We start from the raw sequence: 22,832 nt of genomic DNA, 5'->3' as shown, positions 1-22,832 counted from the left end.
GGTTCCTCCCTAAACCCAAGTGCCCGGCAGCCTCCGGCTCCTCCTGAGCTGAGAACTACAAGTCCCGCCATTCCTCGCGCGCACTCTCCCTCCTTTCCCGCGTTAATTGTGGGTAGGATCAGAGTGCTTCCCATTGGCCTGTCCTTTCTGTCAGTCACTTGGGACTATAGAGAGGCGGGGCAGAGCCGGAGATCCGGATCCGGAGCGGCTGAAAGGCGGAAGTGGAGGCCGGAGCCTGGGACACCGCCGGGGGGGAGAGGAGCGGAGTCTGTAGGAGCCCCGGCCCAAGTAACGCTGCCGCCCCGGAGCCGCGGTGAGTGTGCCTGTCTCAGGGCCAGTCTCTCGCCTGCGTGGAAGCCTCCCTGGGGTGCCTTTTCCTTCTGCCCAACCTTAGCTTAGGGGGACACTGACCCCTCCCCCGACCCGTAGCCCCCCTCTCAGGGGCTTCCTAGGGCGTCGGGCCAAAGTGGGAGCCCCTCTTTCCTTCTCTTACCTGCCCTTCGGGAGCCTTCAGAAGTCCTCTAAGCTCTCCTCTGGCCTGTCCAGTCCAGTTGTGGGAGAGAGGGACCCTAAGTTCCGCTCCCCACCCCCTCGCTTTCAGAATCAGAGTCTTTGCCAGGTGTGAAGGCACCTGTCTCCCTTCCCTTTTAGAAGTGGCAGGGAGTGCTGTCTCTCCTGGTTTTCTTTCCTGTGTCTCCCCAAAAATCCCACCCCCCCAAAAAACCCACAGTTGTCCCCTGCACCCCTGACAGAATTTTTATCTAGATTTCCTCTAGTGTGCGCGGGGATGGTGGGTGTCTGAATAAGAAGGTTCCACACGCACAGAAGTGTGTTTGCGCTCTTACAGTTCCTTACTTCCTCTCGAGTTTGATTTCTGGGTCACTTACAGGGAATCGGCAGCCCTCTCCCTGTGCTGCTAGTCAGGCCCCCAACCCTGTCTGTGTTCTCTCAGTGTGTGTCTTCCTGCCTCTGGAGAATTTAGCTGAGCTTTGCTCAATCCTAGCGACAGATCAGGGAGGATCTGCCCATTCATTATCTTCTTTCTCCCCTCCTCCTTCCCCCTCTCCAGGGTTAGCCCTGTCCTTCCAGAGCATGTGAGTGGTTTCCTTAGAGGGACTGCTTGCTGTCTGCTGTTCCCTAGGGAGGAAGATAAGGACCAGTCCACTCCCAGTCACACAACACTATACACCTGAGCAACAGGTCCAGGCTTCGCCAGAGTCTCCACTCTCTTCTTGGCTTGGATTTACCACAAAGCAGCTAGTCCAGAACACAGTGGCAGCTCTAGTTTTTGTCGGTGAAGGAATTGCTTTATGTGCCAGAAAGTGCCAGTTCCCCCAACTGTATTGACGCAGGATTCTTGTGTTTTCCTTGGGACTGAACTGTGTGAAATGAATGGCTGCTGTCTCTGACCAAGCTGGAAAGTTGTTTTGTTAAGTGGCCAAAGTACAGGCCAGAGACTACCTTCCTGAGGAGTAGCCGGATTCTGAGGCCACACAACTGACCCTTACTGTCTGCTGTGGAGGAAGATTGGGGAAGCCATTCAGTCCTTGGGCATTCCTGACCACCTTAAGACGCTTACCACACAAAAGCTAAGTTTGCTTTGACATCTTTCTGATCTCCTTCTGGACAGTTGCCAGTGTCCTGTTAGTACAACATTTTAAGCTAATTCTGTGATGTATGTATTTCACTTCTTATTGGACAACAAGAAATTCCTTCCTTATTAGGGTCAACAGCTAGATGAGACACTCTTTTCTGTGTGGGCTCTTTGGGGACTCCCTCAGCCGGCCTAGACTCTCTCGTGTTCAGCATGGGCTCCTGAGAGGAGAACCAGTGAACCGTTTCTGCTCAAGGGGATTGGTCTCTGCTAGACTGACCTGCTCAGGAGTGGATTGTGATTCCTGGGGCCCTGGCTGAGGCAGGCGAGCCCTCTGAGCTGAAGCGTGTGGCTACTCTGCGGGAGAAGGAGAGCAGCAGTGAGAGGGAGCCCCTCCCCTGGGAGTTTGCTCTTTGCCTCCCCTCTTACTTCTCACACCTAGTTGGCCTTTCTTCCTGTTCACTCTAGGAGGAGTCTGAAAGCATACGTGTGTATCTCATTTATAAGATACAGAGAGCCAGAGTTCTTCCCATACGTGTTCCTCACAAGTGTCCTGGAGATCGTGTATTTGTGTTCCCACCTTGTTTACCATTCTTCCATAGGACCATACAGTTAGAAGTGTTCAGACCCAGTGTTCGGAGCTTGGGCTCAAATGTAACCTTATCTTTTCTAAAGCAGGCTCTCCTCCTAGCCTGCTGTGCTTGTAAATGAATGAACTTGCAGAAATAGTGAGCGGGGGTGTGAGTGCAGGCTCTTGGCCTTCCTCATCATGGCCTTCCTCTTTGGCTTCCCTCTCTTTCCCAACGTTCTACCCTCTTTTTTCACTCCCTTCTTTGCTGTGGAGACCATGACAGTTAAGAGTCCCAAGCCTGTATTCTTCAGGGCCCAAGAGTTTCCTAATGTCTGTGTGTCATTAATTTCTTCAGAACTTAACTCAAAATGACTAGAAAATGAAAGTAAAAGTGGTGAACTGAAAACTTCAGGGTCCCCTTAGACAGGATTGAAGGGTTGTGCCTTCTGATTCCCCTTTGATGTTGCCTGCTGATTTTGACACAGAGTCTCATTGTATAGTCCTTGGCTGGCCTGGAACTGCTTTTGTAGACCAGGCTAGCCTTGAACTCACAGAGATCCACTTGTCTCTGCCTCTCAGGTGCTGGAATTAAAGATGTTCAACATTATGCCCAGTTTCAAACTCACAAATTCAAACCGAGTTCCCCCAAGCAAGCATTCATTTATTTTCTGTCTGTGTATGTGGACACACATCGAGAGGACCCCCTGTGGGAGTCAGTTCTCACTTCCACCATGTGGGTCCTGGGATCAAACTCAGGTCTTCAGACTTGGTGGCATGTACCTCTGGCTGCCAAAGAGTCACCTCACCAGCCCAGAAAGAGCCTTCTTAGTGGGTTGAGCACATAGCTTTGTTGGTGAGGCTTGCTTGGCATGCATGAGACCCATCTCTGCACTGTATAAACCAGGCTTGTAGGCACATCTGTGGTTCCAGCACTTGGGAGATGGAAGCTGGAGGGTCAGAGTTTAGAGTCATCCGCCGCTACGTAGGAAGTTGGAAGCCAGCCTGGGTTACACGAGACTCTGACTCTTTGTAACTATTGCTCAGCAATCAGAAGGGCAGTGTAGATAGAAGGGCATTAAAGGCTTAGACTCAAGGACTTGAGTTCCCATCCTCAGTCCCTTGCTTACCAGTTGGGTGACCTGGGCTCACTGAACCTGTTTCTTTCATAAAATTGGAATACTAGCTTCAGTGCCGAGGACAGAACAGATCCTCACAAAATGGCCTCTGGTGGGCAAGTGGGGTTTTGAAAGTTTATTATAATTCATCTCTAGATTCTGATTCAGTTTTAAATGTCAAATATCTGTTGTGGTGCCTGGTGTTTGGATGATGTCACATGTTCTCTCATTTCATACTTACTGAGCAGAATTGACACAGGTTGTAGCTCTTTTTACAGAAGGAGTGCTGGACATGGCAGCTCATGTTTTTAATCCCAGCACCTGGGAGGCCGAGGCAGGAGGATCTTTATGAGTTCAAGGGTAGTGTGGGTCATAGTGAAACCCTGACTCAAAAAAAAAAAAAAAAAGACAAAACAAACAGAAGAAACTGCTAAGGCAGTCACCATGATTGTCCATTGTCCCATTTATTTAGTTTCGAGGCAGGGTCTTTCTACTTGGCTCTGTCTGTCCTGTAACTCACTACATAGACCAGGCTGGCCTTGATTGGGAGAGATCAGCCTGCCTCTGCCTTAAATGCTAGAACTAAAGATGTGCACCATCAGACCTGCTGTTGTACTTTTTTTTTTTTTAAATTGAGCCCAGGACTACTTTCCTGGAGGTGAGCACAGTGTTACTGATCTGTCATGGCGGAGTCCGTGCTTCATCAGAGCCATTTGTTGTGGGCAGCGTTTATAGACTAGGATGTCCCAAAATGTAGGTTATAATGCTTTCAGGATCTTGGCAGAGCCCAGTGTAATCCTGACAACTTGGGAGACTAAGGAAGTAGGATCCTGAGTTCAGGGCCTGCCTGGATTACACAGCATGTTGGAGACCAGCCTGAATAACTTAGTTAGACCTTGTCTAACTATAAAACATGAGCTGAACACTCGGGAGGCAGAGGCAGGCGGATCACTGTGAGTTCGAGACCAGCCTGGCCTACAAGACCTAGTTCCAGGACAGCCTCCAAAGCCACAGAGAAACCCTGCCTCGAAAAACAAAAAACAAACAAACAAACCCAACAAACAAACAAAACATGAGCTAAGGCTCTGCAGCTCAGTTGTAGATCTCTTGCCTACTATGCATGAGATGAGGAGGTTCTTCATCTATCACTTGGGAAGGAGAATCATGAGTTTGAGAGCAGCTTGGGCCACGTAGCAAAACCCTATCTCAAACAAAACAAAAAGAACCTTGGAATAATCTTTAAGGGCATTCTCTGTGTTGAGAGCATGGCATAGAAAAAAAGTTTGATTGGTTTTCAAACTACTGCATCTCTTGTACACAGGGGTAGTGATACCAGTTAAAGTGCAACTTGTTTTTCTGTTTTGTTTTTTGAGACAAGGTTTCTCTGTGTAGCACTGGCCATCCTATAACTCACTCTGTAGACCAGGCTGGCCTTGAACTCAGAGATCCACCTGTCCTTGCCTCCAGGTGCTGTGGTTAAAGACATGTGCCACCACTCCCAGCTAAAAGCTCGACTTACTGAGTTTTGCTGACATTCCAAGCACTCTTCTGAGCTCTGAGCATACTTAATTTCATCCTCACCCCACTGGAGGGAGGCCCATGTTACAGTGAGGAATGATGCTCTGAGTGGCAGGGCAGGCAGGAGTTTGTGCTCATTGGTCGTTATGGATAATATCCTCATTATGCAGCATAGCTTCTCTTCCCTTGGCTAAGTGTGTACTGGTCCCTTTGCCTAGAATACTTGTGTCCACCTCATCTGCCCGGAAGCTGCTTTCCCTGTTTTCTTTCGAGACTTGACTTGCAGGTCACTTTTTCTTTCTTTTCTGGGGAGACATGGGGGGTTCGAGACAGGGTTTCTCTGTGTAACAGTCCTAGCTGTCCTGGAACTCACTTTGTAGACCAGGCTGGCCTTGAACTCACTGAGATCCACCTGCCTCTGCCTCCCAAGTGCGGGGATTAAAAGCATGTGCCATTACTACCTGTCGCAGGTCACTTTCTTTGAGGCTTCCCTTTAGCCTGAAGAGGGCCTCGTCCTGGCTCCCTGCTCTTCCTAACTCATACAGATGAGCACCTCAGGCCGCAGATCATGTCCAGCATAATAGGTTCCTCACTGCAGCTGCTAAAGGAAAGTACAGACATGGCACTTGCCCTGAAGTACCAGCCTACCTGCTTCCTTAACACTCTCTCCTGCCTAAACTTAGAGCTTGTCCAGGTAAAGCTGGGATCTGAACCTAGCCCCAGCTCATTTCCAAGCTTGAGCCCTGTCTTCAGGTGGTTACACACAGATAGAAGAGCAAACAGGTAAGCAGAATAGTTACTACCGGACAGATAATGCAGATCGTACAAACCAATTTCCAGAGGGTAGAACTCTCCAATCTTCTGTTTCATGTGAAGGCTTTAGTAGAAGGTGGGTGTGACCTGTCTGTCTGCAGAGCACCCCCCTACCCTACCTGCTTCTGCAGAGTAAGTAAATCTGGTAGCAGGAAAGACTATTCTACTCTTTCTGTAGTTGTGTGTGATGAGACAGTATCCACCCAGGCAGCACTTAGCGGGGATCAGTGAGGTTGAATCTTCCTCTGGTCAGTAGGTGCTATTTTACATGTCTGCACAGACTGATGTTGGCCTTCAGCCCTAGGTTCTGGGGTATAGCTCAGTAGTTGAGTACTTACCTTGCATTTTTGAGACTCTGGTTCTTTTCCCTCTCTGTCTCTCTCTCTCTGAGACTCTGGTTCTTTTCCCTCTCTGTCTCTCTCTCTCTGAGACTCTGGTTCTTTTCCCTCTTTCTGTCTCTCACACACTCTTTCTCTCTGTCTCTGTCTCTGTCTCTCTCTCTCTCTGTATCTCACCCACACACACATGCAGTAGCAAGGGCAGCCCTGCCATCAGCATCCTACCAGTGTGACCTTTAAACTCCCTGCTCCAGTCTTAGCCTACCGATTTGGGCTATACTTCTCTCACCTGGGACTGTTGGTCTGACTTCCCCTAGCTCCTTTTCTCCCTGCTCCCTGTAAATTTGTAATAATAGCAGGCCCCAAATCTCATCTTTCAGGATGAGCCTCTGACTGGTCCCTTCCCACCCCCACTCTCCCATTAGGGAACTTTTCCAAATAGTCTTAGAAAAATTATGAGAGTAGTACAGTTTTCTCCCAAGCCTCAGCCCTTGTTATGTCTGTTACGGTAGTGTTAATGCATGAAAGTGCATGCTCCACCCACATTTGTATGGATTTCCCTGGTTGTCCTATCTCTGTGGCAAGAGCCCAGGCTGCATTTGGCTGTCCCACTCGCATTGACTATTGTAGGTGGGTGGTTTGATGGGCTGCACTTGTCTTCAGTGACCTTGATGGCTTGAGGTCACCAGCCAGGTGTTTTATGGAATGCTGGGCATTTTTCTCATGAGTAGACTGGGTTAGGAGGGTTAGGGATTAGGGGGAAGACTTTGATAGAAAGTACCATTTGTGTCCTGTTGTATCAAGGCACACATGATCAGTAGGGTTTACCATTGTCGGTGTCAGCCTGACCACAGGCTGAGGTCTCTTCACTATAAACTTGTCCCGTTTCATTAGTTCTCTTTGGAAGAATATCACTATGTGTTGTCGACACTGAAGAGTAGCAGGTCAAGCCCCCCCCCTTGGAGGGTGGAGTAGCTCCATGAATTATTAAGTTCCCTAATGCAAGAGATCTGCTTATTCTCTCACTTATTCATTCAATTATTTATCTGTTGGTATTGGCTCACAGATACTTAATTTTGCCATTTTGGTTTGTAATTTACGCTTCTTCCTCACATTGTTTTGTCTTTGACTGTAGGCTGCTCTTTCAGCTCCCTTTGACCTACTCCTGTCATTGTGAGGTTTTCTGATTTTGTTTTTTGAGCATTTCCTTACTTTTTGGCACAGGGTGCTATTTGTGTATTTCCAGCCTGAGCCTGTTCAGCAGACGTTTTCTGTGTAGTGCCCTAATTTGGAGTTAAAGGATGAGTTCAGGTTGTCCCTTGTGGTGGTGGGAGTGGGTGCAGCCCACAGCTGGGTAAGGTAGCATGTGGTGAGGAGCCCCTCCAGTCCTGGCACCTGTTCCTCGCGCAGGTTGCTGCCCTCTGCTTCCCAATTCATAGTCCCCATCTCCTGATGCTTGCACCTGAACTGAGCAGTAGTCACATTTGGTATTTACTCTTGAGTTTACTGTGTAGAGAGGCATTGAGTTCTCCAGGCAAGCCTTGCTGGACTCTGGGCTGAGAATCCATGAAATCCCAGGTGGTCTAGTCACGCCTCTTTTTCTGTCATTCATAAACAGATCTCTCTTTTGGGAAGACTTGTGTTGTAGCCTTTGTGGCTCTAGGCAGGCTCAAGGCAGATATCACTTGGAGCTGTGATCCTGAATCATTGACTAACTTAAATCTTTCAGTTGCAATCACCCTCTGAAAATCTGTAACTTGAGCCCTGCACCTGCCGTTTACCTCTGTTCATAGGTCTGTGTGTGTCCCCTTCAGGTGGCTCTGTGAAGCATCACAGGCTTGAGGCTGTGGGTGGCCTCCCTCACCCTGGCTGCTCTGCTAGTCATCACATTGCTCTCTGAACTGCTCAGACCTGTGGTCATGAATGATGCCAATTTGCAAACCTCTAGCATTTGCAGCCTGATTTTTAAAAGGAACTCAACTCTGGTTTTGTCGTCAGCAGCCTTGTTCTTGCCCCTTCTCCCTGCAGCTGAATCACTTCTTCCCTTTCCTGAGAGAGGTTTTGAAGGAAGCAAGGAAATAAGGCCTTCAAGATGCTTCATCTTATAGTTATCTTTAATTTAACTTAATGAAGCAGACTTAGGGTTTGTTAAAGGTATTTTAATGTAAACTTTAAGCATGAGGATTAAAAGCAATGCTGAGGAAAAGCACAAACAGCAATAACAACAACAGCGTGGATGTGGGCTTCTCAAAGACGAGTCACCCTTTTATTGTTGTTGCTTTTGAAGGGGTTGTGATTTGTTTTGGTGGGGGAAGATTATTGGATGGTGATGGTTCTTTCTGTTAGTGGCATCAGGACCAGCTCCAGAGAATTCAAAGTTGGGGCTGTTAACGGTACATCATGAGTCTTCTAGGAAACTAGCCTTTCTTCCAGGAAACTAGTGAAAGGCTTCCTCTTTCAAATGAGGGACATTGGAGGGTGAGGTTCAGAGAAGCTGGGGTGCAGGGTGTGTGGGCACAAGGTTGAGGATCCACTTGCTTCAGAAGAGGTTTCATGGGGGCAAACCCTGCCCCACTTGTATTACTGGGTGTTTCTGGAGCTCTTCCGCATCATCTTTCCAGCTGTCCTGGATGCAGGTGCTAGTCTCTCCCTCTTAACAGGCTTGGGGATTCATTTAGGACACAGCAGAAGGCTAGCCTAAGTGATGGCCATGCAGGGGACCTGAGAAGTCCTGTCAGAAGTCTGGCCTAGAGTGCTCTTGGGGTGGGGTCCAAGTCATCTGGAAGATGACTGTGAGTGTGAGCTCTCAGCTGTCCCCATCTGTTTTGCCAAACTTAGCCAGGCTGACCTGTATCACATGTTCACTTCACCATATTTATGACCCCTTGTGGTTTGTCAGGCTTGAGCTTAAAGCACAGGAAAACTACAGTCCGGCCTTTGGGAGTTTTGTAAGATGGTCCCTTTCATCTGCGACAATGCCTTGGGTCCTCTTGCCTTCTCATTCTCAACACTCAAACTCCCAAGTTCTCCAGCCTCCTACAGTAAGTAGTTTTTGTAGAGTGTGGGCCTGTGGAAGCAGAATGGGCTTAATTTATTGAAATTTGTTTGGACCTTGGGCCCATTCATTGTCCGATTGGACGGACCCCTTCTTCAGATTACATCATTATATGCTTTGTTCAGCAAAAATTAAGAAAGAAGAGTTTTGTCCAAATACTGTTTTCTGGCTTCCAAGAGCCATTGTCCCTTAGATCTCATGGTGAGAACTTTGACCTTGTTCTTGCTAGCTGGGCAGTTTCTGACCACAGTGTGCATGTGGTGTCTGGCCAGGAGGCATTATTTGGCTTACTGCTGTCTGATTCCCTCCTGCCCTCCCCTTAGATGCCACCTCTGCTGGCTGCTTGGGAGCTAAGGGTGAACAAAGAGGCCGGTGATTTAGTGCTTTTCTTGTGTCTGTTGTTTGTAAAGACAGAAGGGTTTGTGAGACGTGTCATTTGGTGTGAGTGCCTGAGAGACCAGGTGCCCTCGGTGACCCTGACTTGCAGTCCTGCTGGGTGTGGGGGCAGCAGAAGTGGCAGCTGTCCTGCTTCACACTCCTGTCCCCTGTAGATTCTGTCGGGAGACAGAGAGGGAGACAAGCCCTGCATTGATGAGATTCCAGTTAGTAACATCCTACATAAGTTTATAACTGCACAAACACCAACATGGTGGTGTTCACCTGTGACCTCAGTTCTTGGGAGGTTGAGGCAGGAAGAGTCTAAACTCCAGACTGGTGAAACTGTCTCCACAAAAATGAAAAACAAAAACAAACAAGCAAAAACTCCAAATCCCCAAACCAAGCTATATTTACCTACAGAGTAGTAGGAGGGTTGTGGGCCAATGGGAATCTCATATCCTTTCTACCTGCTGTCAGGAAAGCCTATGTTCCACGCAGGAGCAGCAGCAGATGCTGGCTGAAGCATGCGGGTTGGCTATCTTTTTTTTTTTTTTTTCGAGACAGCGTTTCTCTGTATTGTTCTGGAGCCTGTCCTGGAACTCACTCGGTAGACCAGGCTGGTCTCGAACTCACAGTGATCCGCCTGCCTCTGCCTCCCGAGTGCTGGGATTAAAGGCGTGTGCCACCAACGCCCAGCTGGGTTGGCTATCTTTTTAACATCCTACCTTGCACAGGCATGGGAAGGGGAGTGAGCCACTGTTCAGCTGTGGCCTCAACTCCCAGTCCCTGTACTGAGCATGTGTGCTACAGAAAGCACCACACATCAAGTTGGACTTTAGCTGGGAGCTGAGAATCTGCCACAGTCTGATTGACAAGTGCTGCTTTGGTGGCCAGGTCCCACTTCTGTTGCATCACTAGGCAGGATGAACCTTGTTGGATGTAGCCCTAGGTAGCCTCCTATCTCTTGGTACACAGGGATGGTGACTGAAACTCTTCTAGTTGCCCATCAGTCATGGAATCCTTGAACATTACGTACATTATGCCTTTTCCTCCCTGTGGGTACAGGAAGGAGAGGGAACAAACGTCACTGAAGGTTCCCATCTTTGCCTGAGATTTAGCGCTGACTGTGCTTCCTCTGGCCTCTGGGGGACGTACCTGCGATGGAGAGCTGAGAAAGCAGCTTGGTGATCAGGAAGGATTTCTTCTTTCTTTTCTATTTTTTTAGTAGGGTGTGTGTGCGTGTATTTGCGCGCATGTGGATGTCATTAGACAATTAGACACATTAGACACTTCTACTTTTGGAGTCCTGGGAATCGAATTCAGGTTGTCAGGCTTGGTGCCAAGAACCTTTACCTACACTAAGCCATAAGAATTTCTTATTCTTTCTTGGATAAGACTCTAGAAGCTGGGGGTCTGCCTCTTAAAAGATGGCAACAATCTGATTTGTCTTGGCATCTGTCCTCAGTTCTACCCAGCAGAGGAAAAGGGATTAGGGAGCTCACCATTGCTCTTTCCTGGCTAATTCTTGACAAAAAGTTCAACTTGGTTATCCAGTGATGTTTAAATCTCTTTGCTGGGCTCAGCAGTTAAGACCTCTTCCAGAGGTCCTGAGTTTAATTACCAGCAACCACATGGTAGCTTACGACTATGTATAATGGGATCTGGTATTCTCTTCTGGCCTGCAGGCATACATGCAGGCAGAATACTGTGTGCATAATAAATAAATAAATCTTTAAAACAAAACAAAACAAAAACCCTCCTTGCTGGAGTTGCCAGAGTTAGGACCCTGGGCTGGAGCTCTTAGGGACTCCATGAGGCTTCACTGTGGTCTTCCAGATTGGGGAATGCATTGAGACTTAATTCCAGATAAGAGACTTGGGTGGCCTGGACACGTAGAGGGTTCTGTCTGGCTCTGAGCACACCTCTAGAGTGTTCACATGGTTCCAAGCCATCTTCTGTAGCTGTGTAACAGAAGCACCCCTTCATTTCCTACAATTCCCTTCAGTTGCTTAATGGCTTTCCATAAAAGCCCTTCCCAGAGCTCAACCTGGACTGTAGAGTGCCTGGCGTCAGAGCCAAGCTTTTCTGTTTACTCTGCAGGTGAGACATGACCCTGAGTTCTTGTCCCCTGACACCCAAACTGTTTCCCTCTACCTGGGCTGGTGGGATTATAGAGCATCATACCACTGTAACCTCTTTCTCCTCGGTAAAAATATGCTGGCTTCTTGCTTTCAGGAATATTTCAGTTTCACAATTCTCTAGCTCATCGTTAAGTCTAGATAGAAAATATAGATTTAACATACATTGAACAATTATATTTTTATATAAAAGCTTATCCTGTACCTTATTAACATTTGGGTGTCTTTGTTCTCTTGATCATTTTCCAATATAGACAATATTTTTTTTTTACTGTATTAGTGTTCTGAATATTTTCATACTAGAGAGAAGCTAAAAATGGTTTGTATACAGGAGAGGTAATTAGTTCCATATATATATTTTGTTTTTTTTTTCATTTTTTGGCTTCACTATGTAGGCCTGGAACTCACTGTATAGATGAGGCTGGACTCAAATTCACAGGAAAATGCTTTCCAAGTGCTAGGATTAAAGTGTATGCTACCACTCCCAGCTTACATATTATTTATAAGCTTTTTTAAAAAAAGATTTTATTTATTATGAATACAACATCCTGCCTCCATGTATGTCTGCACACTAGAAGAGGGCACCAGATCTCATTATGGATGGTTGTGAGCCACCATGTGGTTGCTGGGAATTGAACTCAGGACCTCTGGAAGAGCAGTCGGTGCTCTTAACCTCTGAGCCATCTCTCCAGCCCTATTTATAAGCTTTTGTTTTATGCAAATCCTATACCATAAGTATTTTGTCTGTTTGTTAACTTGTAACTTTCCTGTACAAATAAATTTATATACCTAGTTAAGTTTGCAAATCTAAAGTTTACAATTAGCTAAAATTTTAAACTAATTTTAAAAAGTGTTTCCCTACTAAAAGCCATTATTCTATTGAGCATACTTAGGACTGTAGAGATGACTCCACAGGTAAAAACACTTTTTGCCATGCCTGCTGACCTAAGTTCAGTCCCCAGAATCCACATGGTGGAGGGAGAGAACTGACTCCTGAAGGTTGTTCTTTGACCTCCACTTATATGCAGTGGGACATATACACACATTCATGGTGAATAAATAAGTGCAAGCCACATACTGAAACCTGACTCCTTGTTATCCTTAGTAGATATGAGTATGTTGGTAATCTTGGTTTTTCTTCATATCTTAGCCTTTCCTAAATTATGAATCATGGGTTTGGGTTCTGCCATCACCTTGCTGTGTCTCTCTGGGCAAGTCACCTCACCTTACCTCATGTTTCTTCTCTGAATTGACATAGTTAGGATTAGGTATAGATGGCCCTTTAAACTCTGACAACCAAGGAGTCAGATTTAATTAAGTAGCTAGCTTGTAGTTTAATAAACATGACACTTGGAACCTTACCTTTCCCTTAATTCTATGTTGGATACCCTATGTTTACTTAACCTTTACAGCAACCCAATGCAATTAGCATTAAATAATACCATTTTGTAGATAAGGAACTAAAGCTGACAATGACCGCTTGTGTGACTTTGCCAAGGTCACAGAACTAACCAGCTGACCAAAGCTGGAACCAGTGCCCCTCTCTGAGCCCTAACCTGTCATGCTGAGGTTGGGTGATAGGAATAGGGGGCTTCAGGCAGCTGCTGTCACCTTGTTCTTCTTTCTTCTGGCTCTGCAGCCTGGCAGTTCTGCCAAGAGCTGTCCTGGGTTCTAGTGTGCCTTCGCGGTGGTTTCCCTGGAAGGATGAACTGTGCTCTTGAGGCTATGGGTCAGTCGTCACCTCAGCTTCCAGAGGTCTCTGAAGTGATTCTTGGCTCCATTTGACTTCCTTTTAGTGTCTGCCCCCTTAGCCTTTGAGCCCAGTTCCCTCTCCTGCTCAGGCCAATGCATCCTTAAACTAACAAGTTTCAGGGGGCGACTGTGCCTTCCCAGCTCAGCTCTTACTTTTTTCCACAAGAGTAAAGGATAGCTGAAGTATCTGGCTCCACCATCTCCCTGGAGCTCTGGGTAGGGCCACTTGGTTCTAGTTCTATTCCCACCCCCTCACCCAGCAGCTAACCTTAAGTGACTGCATCTCCACCCACTTTCTGGCCTACAGTCTGGTTTCTCTAATCTGCTCCCAATCCAGGCTGTGCTCACTTGCAGCTAGAGGAAGTCTCTAAAGCAAACAGGAAGCACCAGAGACACCCACCAGCTGGAGTTGGTAGGCCTTTACGAAGCCAGCAAGGACAGCAGTGTGAAGCCAGTGTGTGCATTAGAGAAGAGAAGCCTGATATGTGTCACGGGGACTGGGGAGGGACAGCTTTGCCACAGCACTTGGTGTCATGAAGTCTTCAGCTTAGTAAAGCGAGGCCCCTGCCCTAGCTCGATGACCCGTCTGAGCATAGAATAGATCTGCAAACCTTCCCTTATCAGCGGTCACTCTTGTGTTTAGTCAGCTACTGTCTGTTTGGACAGTGTCTCACTGTGTAGCCCTGGCTGGCCTCTGACCTCACAGAACTCCTCCTGCCTCTGCCTCCCAGTGCTGGGATGAAAGGTGTGTTCCTCTGCACCCAACTGGGGAGCTTATTTTAAAACCTCTAGAGATTCTGATGTAGTTGGTCTAATGTGGCTTCTGATGATTAAAGTGGCCACAGACCTGTGGCTGGCACCCAGAGCACATACAATCAGGCCAGCACAGGGTAGAGTGGCGTTCAGCTCTTCCTGTTTCTTGTCCTTTCTTGGCCTGGAGTGTTCAGGGGCCTGGTTCTCTCTGCCCTTTTGTATGCCATATGGGACAAGACATACTGAACAGAGTGCCCCCCAGTCCTTTCCCATGGAAGGCATGAAGTTGGGGCTGGTGCCCATTCTTGATAGTCTGAACGAGCCAGGATTCTTATTTAGAAGCTTGGGAAGTGGGTCTTAAGTGTCCTTTGCCATGGGCCTGAAGCTCCACCATTGCCAAACACTCAGGGGAAAAGATTGTTGATTCATTCTGTCTCCTACAGGCAACTTTGATGGTGACTGGCTCTTAAGCAGGACTGGATGTTTGACTCTAAGACAACTTAAATTTATTCCATCACTTGTTCTAAAATACAGTATATTTTTGCAACACACACACACTCCAGGACAACTCAGACCATGAATTCATTCAGTATTACCACCTGCCAGGTATATGTCTTCTGGTTTTCCAGTCTTGGGAGAGGAAGGTGTAAGCTTTCTTGGGAACCTGGGTGTGGCCTTTACCTATCCGAGACATGCTCATATCTCTGTATTACTTAATGACAAAAATTGTCTTGCTTAGTGCTTTATTGACTGAAAGGTCAGACATGAATTCCTGCTCATGTGATCCCTTTTTGAGGCCAGGAAAACCACAAGGCAGCAGACCATAAAAAGTGCTGTGAGCACCTGCTCAGGTGTTCTGGAGGCAGGACCAGTGATCAGAAAGGATGTGACAGCAGCTAGTTTAGGCCAGCTGGGTAGAACTTGTTTGAGTGACTAGGGAAGCCAGGGTCTGCTTACCAGTATCTGTGGAGAATATTGCACTCTGGGTAACACTGGCATTAACCCTGATGTGCCACTTCATTAGTAGTCCAGGTTTGACTTGACTCAAGTGGCTTGTGGGAGGAGACAGCCACACGCATGGCACCACAGTCTGGTGTCTGCTCATTTGCTCCATTCTAGCTGTTCTACCCCTGATTGTGCTTCGGTGGCACCTGCAGATACCAACTGCTCTGTCCTGAGCCTGGACGAGCTCCAGCCCAGCCACACAGATGGCTTCTACACAGAGACAAGGTTGAGAACTGCTAGGTGAGAGTGGACTTGAGAGAAAAAAAAATTATCACATTCTGCCTGGGTAGATTTGCAAAGCTGTGGGTTTGGTAGGGACTAGACTTGGCTACCTCTGTTTTTCTCAGCTAGAAGGTGAGGGTTGTTGCCCGTGCTCGTAGGTGTCTTTCTTCCCCAGATGCTTTGCCTTTGTTTGTTTTGTTTTCAGCCAGGGTCTTGTCTGTTCCCTGCCCCACTCCCTCATTCTTCTCTTGCACTCCAGCCGAAGAGTTTGCCCTACGTCATGTACACTCAGGATGATCACCAACTTGTATTTCCATTGTGGTTTTCCCTCTGTGGCTGAAGCTTTGCCTCGTGTGGGGTAGTCCCTTGCACACTTGGGGGTGTACTCAAGGACTACAGGATCAGGGCCATTTTTGCCAGAACCAGACCTTGCAGAGCCCACAAAACTGCTGCAACTACCCAAAACCAAACACCAGGGGTGGGTGTGGCCCCCATTGTTCTTCCCCAGCAGGGAGACTGGCCTAATAACAAATGAGCTTATGTGTAGAAACCCAAGTTGTATCCAGGCTCTGTCACTTGTTTACTGGGTAGCCTTGAGCAAGTCCCTGTAAGAATGGAAGGTTGCATTAAAGCTCAAAAAAGATAATAGTGCAATCTCTCCATGAATGCTAGCTGTCTTTCAGAATGATTTCCTGAGTTAAGCACTCTGAGTTCCTAGAACACACATGAGCATTGTGAGGAAGTCCTGATGAAATTGCACAGGCCTTGTCTGACTTGTTCAGGGTGGATGAGAAAGATCTTACCTATGGCGTCTTTAAATGACATTTCTGGTTAGTAATCAACTTGAAGACTGCCCCCTCCTACTTCCTTCCTTGTACTTTTGGGGAAGAGGTGGCCCCCATTTCAAAGCTTTTTTCCTTTGGTGCTGCCCAGAAAGGAAACCGTTGTTCCTGGTTAGTGAATCATTCTTCCTGAAGCTCACTTTTTAAATGAGTTGCTGGGAGACCCTGGATGTGAAAAAGGGTTTGAGCTGAACAAAGCAGGCCCTTTGCTGTCAGCTTCTGCAGGGCACAGAGCACTGGCTTCCCACAGGCGCTCTGTTCATCACACTGCTGTCCCTTGACTGTAGGGATGCACTGTCCTGCTCGGGCACGGCAGCTCTCCCTGTGTGTGTTCTGTTGTTTTTGCTCTGTGTTTCCTAGAGGCTTCTCACCCTTCTGTGCAGTGTTGAAGCTTCCAAAAAGCTTGAGCCTCTGAAGCTGAGTGGTAAAATGAGGGCTGGAGCACCAGTGGAAGGACTGCAGGTCTCAGTGTCTCATGTTTGCCTCCACCCTGCCTCTCCCTTAAGCTTTCTTTGTGTCACCCCTGGCTCTGCCAGTAGAGAATGGAAGCGAGGTCTCTATTAAAAGAGAGAGTTGGCAGCAGAGACTGGGAGCAGAGCTCTGGCTTCAGAGCATGTTTGTTTTTCTGTGTGGTTTGTTTTTTAATGTGTGTGAGACTCCTGGCCCATCCAAAATGAGAAGACTGGGGAAAGAGGCTGAAGACGAGTGAGAGAACATTGCTTTGATACTGGTACATACAGTCCAGCCTCAGACCAACAAAGTCAGTTCTTCTGTGTGGTACAAGCCTAGTTATTTTGATAACAACTTGATCTGGCGGGGCCTTGGTCACTGTGTGCCCATAAGCATCTTATCAGAGGCGCTTGCTGCCAGGACTCGCTGTGCCTTCACCCACCTCCCCACACACTCTGCTTCTGCCCGGAGCAGGCTGTGGTCCTAGCACAAGACTACAAGCTGATTGTTTGTTGACCTAAATCCTAGTGTCTTTCTGGGCTGTTTTTGGGGGGCAGGGGTGGAACCCTAAGAGCCTGTTGACTCATGCTGGCATCTATTCATTCCTCGTGGATTTTGTAAGTGAATGTATGTATTTGAGAGAGGCAAGTCCAAGTGTTTTCTTAGGACCCATGAGCCTAAAGTTGGGAAACCACTTGGCCCTGTACCTCTTTGCCAGTTGTAGATCAAGGAGGTGGTAGTTCAGTCTTGTGAAGGCTTCAGCTCAACCCTTGTGGGGAGGGCTGGGAGTTCAGGCACAAGATCAATCGACCCAGGGAGGACAAGGGGGAATACTTGTGGTCGAGGGAGGGCACCTTTGACAGTCTCATTCTAACCCCCTACTTCTTATTTCTCCCCTGCAGTTGGAGGCCTCCCTCCCAGTTAAGTGCCTCTTTGCATAGCACCGGCCCCACCCCCACGCTCACTGGTACTGCTACCAAGCATCGGGCCATGGCGGGTCGGGGAGGTGCAGCGCGACCCAATGGACCAGCTGCTGGGAACAAGATCTGTCAGTTTAAGCTGGTCCTCTTGGGGGAGTCTGCAGTGGGCAAATCCAGCCTTGTCCTCCGCTTTGTCAAGGGACAATTCCACGAGTACCAGGAGAGCACAATTGGAGGTGAGTGAGCACGAGGGAGTTGGGAGGCCGGGGGCGCCTTGAGGGGGAAAGAAAGCTGTCTGTGCAGACTAAATCTGTCTGGTCCAGGAGGACCTTCTCCTCAATGGGCAGTCAGTCTTCATGCTTCATTCAAAAAACATGACTGCTAAAAATTAGCTAGGGATTGAAAACTGGCTTCCTGGCCAGGCAGTGGTGACGCACGCCTTTAATCTCAGCATTCGGGAGGCAGAGGCAGGTGGATCTCTGTGAGTTCAAGGTCAGCCTGGTCTACAGAGTGAGTTCCAGGACAGGCTCCAAAGCTACAGAGAAAACTTGTCTCAAAAAAATCAAAAACCAAAAAAAAAAAAAAAAAAAAAAAAAAAGAAGAAAGAAAAAGAGAAGAAAACCAGCTTCCTGTTCTGGTTTAGCCTCTTTGTTATTTGTGTGGATACGACTACCCTGTCCACTAACCTGGCATCGGGAGGGCTTCTCAGAGGGTCCTGTTTGTTCTGCAGGGCAGTGTGAGTTTCCTGTCCTCTCCTGCTGACCTTTACCCTTTCTGGAGCTCAGAATGTGTCACTGATTCCCCATTGGTCAGCATTTAGGATGTAAGGGTCTGGGCTCAGCCTCTCACATCCGTAGTCAGTGTGAACCTCGAGAGGCCAGGGCCACCCTGGACCTGAGTCATTCTTCTCTGCTGTCTTGGTAGAAGGTTTCCAGGCAGCTGGAAACAGAATGGGCCGTGTCAGCAGTCTTCCCCTTGCCTCCTCAGCACTGTCAGGAGCTATAGAGGGGAAGTGAGGTGGCGCCCAGGCTCCTCACAGCACTGTTATAACCCTATGCTGGGTCCGGTGTGTGGGCATGCTCCCTGTCTGTGCCAGCTGCAGGTTTCTCCTTCAGAGCATGCTCACTTCAGTACCCTGTGTTCTCACCACAGGCTGGCCAGTCACAGTAGGGATGGTGGCTAGCTGGAATGCTGGCAGGTGGCAAGAGTGGTTGGAAAGCCAGTCACCCAGTCACCCAGTCACCGCCTGCCAGTGTGACAGTGTATATTTCCCAGTGAGAATGCCTTCCCAATACTGAAGGTCACAGTCGCCATTGAGCTGAAGTAGGTCTGTGAAGGGCAGCAGAAGGAGATGGGGTCTTACCCTTTGGGGCTTGCCCTCAGGGTTCGCCTGGGCCTCCCTTATCTGACCCTTGCTGTGCTTTGCAGGGTGGTTCTCAAATGGTTCTGGAAGTGCAGGCACTTCCCAGACAACACAGGAGCCCAAGCCTCACCTGCCCTGTGTGGACAGGCTTCTACATGCCAGAAGCAGCAACACGAAGTGAGCCAGGTGGTTTCCAGTTCCCCCTGGCCTAATGACACCACCTTTCTCTTACAGCGGCTTTCCTCACACAGACTGTCTGCTTAGACGATACCACGGTCAAGTTTGAGATCTGGGACACAGCTGGACAGGAGCGATATCACAGCCTGGCCCCCATGTACTACCGGGGGGCCCAAGCAGCCATCGTGGTCTATGACATCACCAACACAGTAAAGATTTTCCTTCCTTTACTCTTTGCCCTTCATTTCTATAAAGCCCCAAGAATTGGGTTATAAAAGCCTCATTTCAGGCCTCCCTCTCACTTGGTCTTCTATTCCCGAGTGGAATATAGGCAGATCTCCTGATCATTGGGTGCTCTCACAAGAATCTGTAGAGATGATTTATCAGATGCCTTTGGCTGGGCCAGTTTTTTTGCTAGTGACTCAGAGTAAAAATCTCCTCTGTCCCTTTGACACTGTGATCCTGTCTCTTCAGGATACATTTGCACGGGCTAAGAATTGGGTGAAGGAGTTACAGAGGCAGGCCAGCCCCAACATCGTCATTGCACTCGCAGGTAATAAGGCAGACCTGGCCAGCAAGAGAGCCGTGGAGTTTCAGGTGAGGAGATGACAGAGCTTGGGAAGGGTGAGCCATCTCAATGAGGGAGGTTTCCCCAGGCCACTCAGGTCCTGTAAGGTGGCAGGCGGCAGCAACTTTCTTCTGCTGCCCTCTTGTGACTCAAGCATGTGCCACAAAGGAACTGTCTTTACGGTGCTCTTCTGTGGGTGGGGTGGGCAGGTGACACTTCTGCACATTTTACCTTATAAACTAAATGGACTAAAACTGAAGTACTTTTTTTTTAACTTATGTGCATTGTGTGAGGGTATAAAATTCACTAAACTGTGAGTTATAGACAATTGTGAGCTGCCATGTGGGTGCTGGGAATTGAACCCTGGTCCTCTGGAAGAGCAGCCAGTGCTGAGCCATCTCTCCAGCCCCAGAAGTACTCTTTAGGCAATGCATGTATCTAGTAAAATTTAAATAGTCCAAGATACAGAGAATGAGTTTAGCCTCTTTAATCCTAGAAACTCAGCATCTCTTACCCAGAATTCCCAGTTTGTTTTACCAAAAATGCACACATTTATTTATATGGTTTTTTGAGACAGGCTTTCTCTGTGAAACAGTCCTGGATGTCCTGGAACTCACGCTGCAGACCAGGCTGACCTCAAACTCACAGAGATCCTCCTGCCTCTGCCTCCCAAGTTCTAGGAATAAAGTGTGTGCCACCACTGCCCGGCAAATGTATACATTTATGAATCCTTTTCTTTACACAGATGGATGGGAATATGCTGTGTATTACATGTACTGTATGTTAGTGTCATGTGTTTGTGGGGGAGGGAGTAGGGAAGGAAGTATCTCTTGAAGCATATAGCCTCAGCTGCAGGCTTTGAACTCCTGTACCTTGTTCTTCCACCTCCCAAGTGCTGGGATTACAATTGTGAGCCACCACACACCACATCCTTTACCTAACTGATGGCCTCCTAGGCTGTTTGTAACAGTTGAGGGCTAGAAACAGTGCTGCAGGCAGCATTCATGTACTCGCATGCTTTTGCCCAGATGTGCAAGTATATTTGCAGGATCTCTTTCTAGAAGAATATCTTGCCTAGTAATTCTGAAGAGCAAGCAAAGTGGACCTAGGGAAGCTGTTTTGTTTTTTGTTTGTTTTTCGAGACAGGGTTTCTCTGTGGCTTTGGAGGCTGTTCTGGAACTCACTCTGTAGACCAGGCTGGCCTCAAACTCACAGAGATCCTCCTGCCTCTGCCTCCCGAGTGCTGGGATTAAAGGCGTGCATCACCACTGCCCAGCGGGAAGCTGAATAAGAATCTGCCAGTATTTGTGAACTGGGAGGTACAGTGTGAGTGGGGATAGGTGATGCTAGTATTTGGGAAAATCCAGAACAAGGGAGCCCTAAGCCTGAAACCCCTGCATTTGCCCAGTCAATTGGTTTTATAAGGTCCCAGACCAGGGAAGATTTTATCCTGGGCCCTGGCCCCTGCCGTCTGCCAACATTCAACTCCCACACTCTTCCTCCCTTTCCTGAATCAGGAAGCACAAGCCTATGCAGATGACAACAGTTTGCTGTTCATGGAGACATCAGCGAAGACTGCAATGAATGTGAATGAAATTTTCATGGCAATAGGTAAATCACCTCTCCCTGACCTCCCAAGCAGAGTAGAACCCTGAGTGCTGGTGGGTCTGTGGGTCTGTGGGCCTTCACTAACAGAACTTTCACCATTTTAAACTATCTGATAAAACTGTCGTCTAGCTGACTCTCAGATGCACACGTTTCTAAAGCCTGGGCCAAAGTCTCAATGTTATACTCCCTGCCCATGTCAGAGCCGTCCATTGCCATCCCTTCCCCCATAGGACCTTAGCTCATTTGCCTCAGGAGTCATTCTGCCTGGGTTCAAATCCTGGCAGTGAAAAGTGTCACTCTAGTTTTAGACAGGTTCTTAACCTCTGTACTCCAGTTTCCGGTTTACCTAGCTCACAAGCCCTCCAGGATTCTGGTTGTCACTGATTAGGGGAGAATGTTGGGGTGTCCCCACAGGTGCATTTCCCTTCTCTCCCAAACAGCTAAGAAGCTTCCCAAGAACGAGCCCCAGAATGCGGCTGGTGCTCCAGGCCGGAACAGAGGTGTGGATCTGCAGGAGAGCAACCCAGCCAGCCGGAGCCAGTGCTGCAGCAACTGAGCCCCCTGCCTGCCACTGCCCCCCACTCCTCCACCAGAATGACCCGACTGGAATCCACTCTAACCAATCGCACTTAACGACTCGGGCCACCACTGGGGGCAGGGGAGGGGTCCATCATGAATCTCCACGTAACTTTGATCCTAGGCCGGAGGGAGTTATTCCACCTGCACCTTTCTGTACAAATACTAATTCGATTTTAAGTCTTAAGTCACTTTTTAATATATATGATCTTCTGCTCTTCCCAGCCCCCTTTCGACTGCTCCCCCACTTGCCCTTTGCTGGTAGAAGCCACACTTCTGTGCCCCTGGTCTGTGGGGACAGGGTTGGAGCAGTTACCCTTTCTTTCCTTCTTGCTGGAGAGAACACCCACATCTTACCTTGCTGGGAGTGGTCTTGGTCCCCGGGTGGTAGGCAGGCTCTGGGCTGGGGAAGGGACAGGCAGCTCTTCCCTCATTTGGCTGTCCTCAGGCTGCAGACCCTCCCTATCTGACTCCCAGCTGGGAGAGAGATCGCTGCATTACATAAGCATCATCTGTGACAGCCACACACCCATGGCCCAGGACCCCTCCACCCTCGGTCACCCTGACCTCTGGCTCTGAGCCCTGTTCTGACCAAATCACGATGATGAGTATTTGGGGATGGGTGGGTAAAGGGGGGAGTGGGAGGGGATGGAACCAACTTTTTCTGTATTTTGTATTGTATGTTTTCTTCAACATGTAACCAATCAGTATCTTGTCAATATAGTCAGCCGATCGATCGACCTCACACTTGTCTTCCTCGTCTTTCTCTGGCAGTTTGTCAGGCCACACATATACTTTCTATTTTTCCTGAAGTTAATATAAATGAATCATCCAGTCTGATTAAATGGCTCTGCCCTCTATGCGTGAGACGTGGTCATGGTCATGGTAACCGAAAGAAAGAGGCCCTGCTGCTGGCAGCTCTGATGGTGTAGGATGGGCCTGGCCTGGGGCTGACCCTGGCTCCCCTCACTTACATTAAAGGATATGCAACCTGTATTTCAACATTGTTGCTGTCTGTAGTGACCTCCAGGGGTTTTGTTTCTGTTTTTCTGGGTAGGACTGCATTAGGATTGGAC

The 22,832-nt window shown here is 48.3% G+C and overlaps 1 protein-coding gene across 1 annotated transcript; it reads left to right on the top strand.

Annotated features, from left to right (window-relative positions):
- Positions 1-162: 162 nt before the first annotated feature.
- Positions 163-22,616, top strand: Rab5c (RAB5C, member RAS oncogene family). Its single transcript, XM_005087394.4, has 6 exons — positions 163-313; positions 17,447-17,700; positions 19,062-19,213; positions 19,479-19,601; positions 21,090-21,183; positions 21,621-22,616. The coding sequence occupies exons 2-6, from the start codon at positions 17,535-17,537 to the stop codon at positions 21,734-21,736; spliced, it is 651 nt and encodes a 216-aa protein (XP_005087451.1). The 5' UTR covers positions 163-313; positions 17,447-17,534; the 3' UTR covers positions 21,737-22,616.
- Positions 22,617-22,832: the final 216 nt, after the last annotated feature.

Source organism: Mesocricetus auratus, unplaced genomic scaffold (genome assembly GCF_017639785.1).
Source record: "Mesocricetus auratus isolate SY011 unplaced genomic scaffold, BCM_Maur_2.0 Super-Scaffold_100007, whole genome shotgun sequence".
Taxonomy (NCBI): domain Eukaryota; kingdom Metazoa; phylum Chordata; class Mammalia; order Rodentia; family Cricetidae; genus Mesocricetus; species Mesocricetus auratus.
This window is presented reverse-complemented; position numbering and strand designations above follow the sequence as displayed.

Excerpts from the sequence above, each read along its gene's own strand:
- Rab5c (XM_005087394.4), top strand. The coding sequence starts at position 17,535 with ATGGCGGGTCGGGGAGGTGCAGCGCGACCCAATGGACCAGCTGCTGGG. Across the intron at positions 19,214-19,478 it reads TCTATGACATCACCAACACA|GATACATTTGCACGGGCTAA; the intron begins GTAAAGATTTTC and ends CTGTCTCTTCAG. Across the intron at positions 19,602-21,089 it reads AGAGAGCCGTGGAGTTTCAG|GAAGCACAAGCCTATGCAGA; the intron begins GTGAGGAGATGA and ends TTCCTGAATCAG.